The sequence below is a fragment of the Desmodus rotundus genome, chromosome 6 (assembly GCF_022682495.2).
Source record: "Desmodus rotundus isolate HL8 chromosome 6, HLdesRot8A.1, whole genome shotgun sequence".
In the NCBI taxonomy this organism is placed as follows: domain Eukaryota; kingdom Metazoa; phylum Chordata; class Mammalia; order Chiroptera; family Phyllostomidae; genus Desmodus; species Desmodus rotundus.
In genome coordinates, this window is record NC_071392.1 from 90939558 (window position 1) to 90945776 (window position 6219).

At 46.6% G+C, this 6219-nt stretch overlaps 1 protein-coding gene across 1 annotated transcript; it reads left to right on the forward strand.

The window, feature by feature from the left end:
* Nucleotides 1-80: 80 nt before the first annotated feature.
* LOC112308349 (small ribosomal subunit protein eS4, X isoform) lies at nucleotides 81-5983 on the forward strand. The gene is made up of 2 exons (XM_024564550.4): nucleotides 81-214; nucleotides 4572-5983. The coding sequence occupies exon 2, from the start codon at nucleotides 4608-4610 to the stop codon at nucleotides 5397-5399; it is 792 nt and encodes a 263-aa protein (XP_024420318.1). The 5' UTR covers nucleotides 81-214; nucleotides 4572-4607; the 3' UTR covers nucleotides 5400-5983.
* Nucleotides 5984-6219: the final 236 nt, after the last annotated feature.

Sequence of the window (6219 nt, forward strand, 5' to 3'; positions counted from 1 at the left end):
GCTGACCCGGACGCGAACGTGTGCGCAGCGCCCGCCGCCGGCCAGCCGTGGAGGAAGTGGGCCTGCGCAGGAGGCGGGCCTGCTCAGGACTGGGCATGCGCAGGAGGCGGGCATGCGCAGCAGGGCGTGGAGTTTGAAGACGGCAGACGCCATCGCGGAGCGGGACCGTGCGGGCGGTATCTTCTGCTTACAAACTTCGTTTCGTGGTTATTAGGTAAAACTTACAGTATGTCCTTATATTTTTACTTTTAGACAAGTTTTTAGTGAGTAATCAGGCTTTTTTCGGTCCATTCTTGGGTTTAAAGCCTGTGGCTGAGTATGCGACTCGCGGTGAATTCTGAGAAAAAGAAAAACCACCCTACACTTAAAAGAATTTTTAAGATATACGGAACCTGCGAATTTACCTAGGTTTTTTTCGGAGGTAGAGGAATTCGGTTACTCTTGGTTTTCAAGTGTTCACTCGTTAAGGTAGGTAGGTGTTAAATAGACACGGAGATAGAAAAAACTAGACGGATGTCGAGTACCATAGGCCAGGCCTTGCGCCAAGTTCTGGGAATACGACGACGAGTAAGAGGTGTGCCTGAAGGGAGTTGAATGATTTGCTGGAGTGTGTTTTTTTAAAAACGCGCTTTTCAGTGGCTGCGTCTGTCGTCTTATCCTTACACTTGCCGGGATGTAAATAAGAAATAACGATTATATAACAGCAATGGTCGCTAACACCTACCGTGCTGAGTACCTGCAAGGCACGGCCCTAGGTGTGTGTTTGTAATAACCCATTGAATCCCCGCAGGCCTGTGAGGCGCGTGCGGCTACGACCCGCGTTTTACGGCGGAGGAAATAGAGCCGCAAATTTGGCCCACGTGACCGTGTTGACCGGATGTAGCGGATCAACACATTAATGGAAAATAGAAAGCAAAGACGACGAATGTGGACAGTTCCTTAAACACACACTCACACACGACTCTGAAGGAAGGAGGTAACACGGGATCTAGAAGAATATGTAGGACAGAGGGTCTCCTAAGAAGGCGAAGCCTGGGGCATGTTCAAGTGCAGATAGGAAGAGCCGGGAGGCTTCCTGGTCAAAGACCGTGAATCGTGGCTGCTGGAGGGGGGAGTCGCAGCCTAAGGAGGAAGAGTGGGAGGGGGTAGGTCTAAGAAGCGGCTGTAGCGCCCCAAGAAGCGCCCTGTCATCCACTCTGAGCAAAGACAGGGCGTTGATGAGTGTGGGGCAGGGAGCTCATAAAAACTGAGAGGTTCTAGGCCGAGGGGGTCTACTTTTCCTCTGAAGGAGAAGGCAAGGTAGTAGAAATACAAGCCTCAGAGTCCTCTTGTGGAAGGAGACCCGCACGAGTGTTACCGTCTGTGGGCTCTGCCGAAAACCTCCGTAGAGACGCTTTTTGGTCCATTCTGGAGCAGTGGGTTTGCGGAAACTGAAGTGCTGTTCTGCTGTAGAGGGTGGCAGCAGCTATTTTAATGGGGGGGTGGGGGGTCCCTGTAGCACGCATTGTCTGCAGTCACATTTAATACGCAGCACATGTCAGTACAGTGTTTTCATTGTAAGTGTTTTTTCCCTCCTGAGGTACCGTCCTCCTGAATTCCAAGATGGATTTTCTGAGCTCAGAAACACCTAGAATTTTCATCCTGGTGCTGTCACTTACTACCATGATACACGTTATTTACCACGCTGACCCTTTGTTAACAGAGTACTGTAATGACACAGTGAAATAATGTCCTTCAAACAGCTGACACAGCACCTAGAACAAAGTATGGGTTCCCTTCCCACTTACCTGCATTTCTTAGGTCATCATTTAGCATGTTGCTGGAGAGACATGAATACTCAATACCTGTCTCCTGTTCACCATGACGGCAGTGATCGGGGCCGATTAAGATCCATGAGCCTCTCTGGTCCTTACCCAGGAGGGCTAACCATAAAGGGGTGAAACTTATCTAGGCATTAAGATACGAGAGCAGGAGATGGAGAGCCACTTTTATTGCAGCCCCGGTCCAGGAGATACTTCGTGTGGTGGGAGGGAAAGGCACTTGGAAAGAAGGTGAAGGGAACAGCAGGCGGGGCATGACTGGCAGGTCACCGCGTGTAGGGCGGAGGATTGTGATGGGAAGCTTGGGGAACCAGCTGGCACACCCCCACCACCAACACTCACTCACTCTGCCTTCCCCCAGCCACAGAAGCGGGATTCTGAATCTGTCGAGAAAAATATCGAAAGTGTGCCAGATTTCATTGTCTGCTCTGCTAAGCAAGTCCCCAAATGTCAGTCCAACTGAGGGTATTGATGATAGTGATTGCTTGAGCTAAAATCCTTTTTGAACTGGGGTCCTGGATTTCCTGACTTAAATCTCTTTCTCTCTAATTCTACAAAGTGTCAAAGTTGTTTAGTGAACAAAGCAAAATCAAGCCTATTGCCCATTTTAAAAGATTTGCGTTCCCTAAGCAGAAGTCTCCCCTTTGGTAATGCAGCCCACTCCAGGTTCAAGTGTCACCGGACGCTTTTCCCCTTGTCCTCTGGTTACTGGCCCACGGGTAACCACTGGAAGGAAATGCTGCTGCTCTGGGTGCTGCTGTTGCTGTGAGTCAGGCTAACATGTCAGCCCGCGGGCTCTCTACAGCTCTCAATAACCCACTTGTAACAGGGTAGACTGAACTTTCTGAGTGAACAGAGCAGAAGCTCAGAGAAGCAGGAGCATGACTGTAATTGAGACAGGCAGGAAGACTGTTTCAGAATGGTGGCAAAATGCAGCCAAAATGGGTGGATGTGCTTTTCATTCTGAACTGAAAACTTTATGCCTAGTTAAGCTTTCTCTTTTTTTATCGTTGTTCAATTACAGTTGTCTGTGTTTCCCCCACCCCAGTTAAGCTTTCTTAGTAAAGATTTGGATCTAGCTTTTACGATTTGAGGAACTAGAAATTTAGACCTAGTAATAATAATGCCTATTCTAAATGGCAAGAATTTAAACTGGTAACACTAACCATTAATATCAGAGCAAACAGTTTTCTGGAATGAAAAATAAGAAATTTTTCACCCATTCTTTAAAAAGCCTAGGGAATTGTACCAGCTTATGAAATGTGTCTTGCAGGTAATACTAATGTTTCTCATTACATAGATTAGAATATTTTTGGCTGCAAGTCACAGAACACACAGCTTTTACTGATTTAAATAATAAATGGAACTTTCTGGGTCACACGGCTGCAAGTCCAGAAGACAGACAGACTTCAAGGCTAGTTTAATTGAGAGGCTCAGTTACACAGTCCCTAATTCCTTTTTTCTCTGGTCAGATTCTTATTCTCTACCTATGTGTTCATACCTGAAACTCCGAACAATCGGGGAATGAGACGGGGGGGGGGGGGGGGGGGTTAGCTGAGGCCTGAGCCACGTGCCCAGCCCTTAGGCCTGGGGATAGAGGTGTGTTCTTTTAAAGGTTATGTGGGCTCTGTGGAAAGGGGTGGATAACAGTAAATGACCAAAACAGAAGGGGAGTAGTTAGGAGAAGTGGGGGGTGGATGCTGCCAAGTCACCCTCCAACGAGGACACAGGTACAGAGCCACATTTCCAGGTCACCCTGTGTACGCACTTTTGTACATAGTAAATCTTTCCTCAGAAAGAAATCAGTATTTACGAAGAAGGCTTTGTAGTTGAATAGTTGTGCTGTGCTACGTGAGTTCCTTGGTGCCCACCTGTGGGCGGGACTGGCCCAGTCCGTTAGGTGAGCACCTGCTTGTATGGTCTGTCTTGCACGACCTGGCTTTGAAGTTACTGGACTTAATGCTTCACAGACATCACTTGTCTTTTAAAGAACGCGTGAGGCGCTGCCATAAATTGCTGGTAGAAATGCAAACATGTTCTGTCACTTTGGAGGGGGATTTGGTGGTCTCTTAACAAAACTGTATGTTTAACTTTTTGACACATTAATCCTACTTCTAGGAATTAATCCTCAAGTCATACCTCCAGTTCCACCCCTAGGTATATGCCCTTAAATCCATTGACACGGGTTTTAAATATGGAGTTTTAAAGTCCATCATCAACTCTGCCCTGCATTCTGGTCCTGGCTCTGTCTCTGACTTCCATGCGGCAGCAGCTTCCTCTCGGAAGTGAGGCCTCTGGAGTAAGATGGTAGCTCCACTTATTGAAGGTCAGCTCTGTTCCAAACACTGCTTCTGGCTCTGTGTGTATGACTTCCAGCCCTTCCCTGCAGGCTGTCTACTCTCACCTCACAAGCGAGAGCTCTGGGGCCCAGAGAGGTTTAGCAGTCATCCGGTCCTCCAGCTAGTGAGAACCCAGGTCTGCCTGACTGTGAAGCCTGTGGCCTTCCTAACACATTCAGTTGCTTCCAGAAGATGCAAAGATCTAAAGCGTTTTACAACTCTAGAGCCTATGGTTCTTTACTCTTTTTAAAAGTTCAATTTATTGAGGTAACATGGGTTAATAACATATTTTAGGTGTATGATTTTGTAATCCATCATCTGTGTTCTATTGTGTGCTCATGCCCCAAAGTCTGGTCCCCTTCCGCCACCATATGTTTGACCCCTTTGTGATTTTTTTTTTTTTTCCTTTAAGCAAGAAGAGGGTCCTCTTAACGTGCCTAGTGCAGCCATGGCTCGTGGTCCCAAGAAGCATCTGAAGCGTGTAGCAGCTCCAAAACATTGGATGCTGGACAAACTGACTGGTGTGTTTGCTCCTCGGCCATCTACCGGTCCCCACAAGCTGAGAGAATGTCTCCCTCTCATCATTTTCCTGAGGAACAGACTGAAGTACGCCCTCACGGGAGACGAAGTAAAGAAGATCTGCATGCAGCGGTTCATTAAGATCGACGGCAAGGTCCGAACCGACGTGACCTACCCAGCGGGCTTTATGGATGTCATCAGCATTGACAAGACTGGAGAGAATTTCCGTCTGGTCTACGACACCAAGGGTCGCTTTGCTGTTCACCGTATCACACCTGAGGAAGCCAAGTACAAGTTGTGCAAAGTGAGGAAGATCTTTGTGGGCACAAAAGGAATCCCTCACCTGGTGACCCATGATGCTCGCACCATCCGCTACCCTGACCCTCTCATCAAGGTCAACGACACCATTCAAATTAATTTGGAGACTGGCAAAATTACTGATTTCATCAAGTTTGACACTGGTAACCTGTGCATGGTGACCGGTGGTGCTAACCTGGGGAGAATTGGCGTGATCACCAACCGAGAGAAACATCCTGGTTCTTTTGACGTCGTTCACGTGAAAGATGCCAATGGTAACAGCTTTGCCACCCGTCTCTCCAACATTTTCGTTATCGGCAAAGGCAACAAACCGTGGATTTCCCTTCCCCGCGGAAAGGGCATCCGCCTCACCATCGCTGAAGAGAGAGATAAGAGGCTGGCGGCCAAACAGTGGGTGAAGTGAGCCTAGGTGGCATGTTTGGAAAGAACCTGTAATTAAAGATAATACAGCACAGAAAGAAGAAGATGATGGGCGGACTGACACGTTCACGAAGGCGTTGATGATGCTTAACCTAGGTTTCATGCCCTTTTCCTGTGGGACTTAACAGCTAAACAAGTGTGACAGTCCCCTCCCCTGCAGTCACTCTCTCTCCAGCCTCTTCTTTGTCGGTGTGCCCCAGGGTTGGTTAATGGCACCTTCCGTGTGCGACTAGCTCTCTGCGCCCCCAGAGCTGCAGAGCTCGCGTTTCACTTGTTCCTTTTAGTCACATTTCTCTCTCTCTCTCAGTTGCACAGACAGTTTTTGACGTGTATTTGTAGGTTTCTTGCAAAATAAGTAGTTTTGTTTTGAATGTTTATGTAATTGCAGTTGAAATTTTAATATAGATTTTAGTTAATAATGTATTAATATTGGTTTATTAAATGTAGCAAGTACACCATACCAATGTAAGATGTTCCTAATTGGTTCCAGATACATGGAAACTCTACTCTTACAACTTTTCTGTAATGTAAAATTGTTTTAAAAAATAAAGCTTATTAAAAAATGAATGTGTACAAAGATGAGAGGTTCATGGATAAAAATATTGCTATTTAAACTGGTAAGTTAGTGTATCTTACCACCTTTTATATTGAAACTAAAATGGGGGGTAAAGTGTGGCAAATACCACAATATCTTTACGAGTTCTTTTTTTTTTTTAAGACTTTATTTTATTTATTTTTAAAGAAAGAAGGGAGAGAAACACCAATGTGTGGTTGCCTCTGATGTGCCAACTGGGGACCCTTTG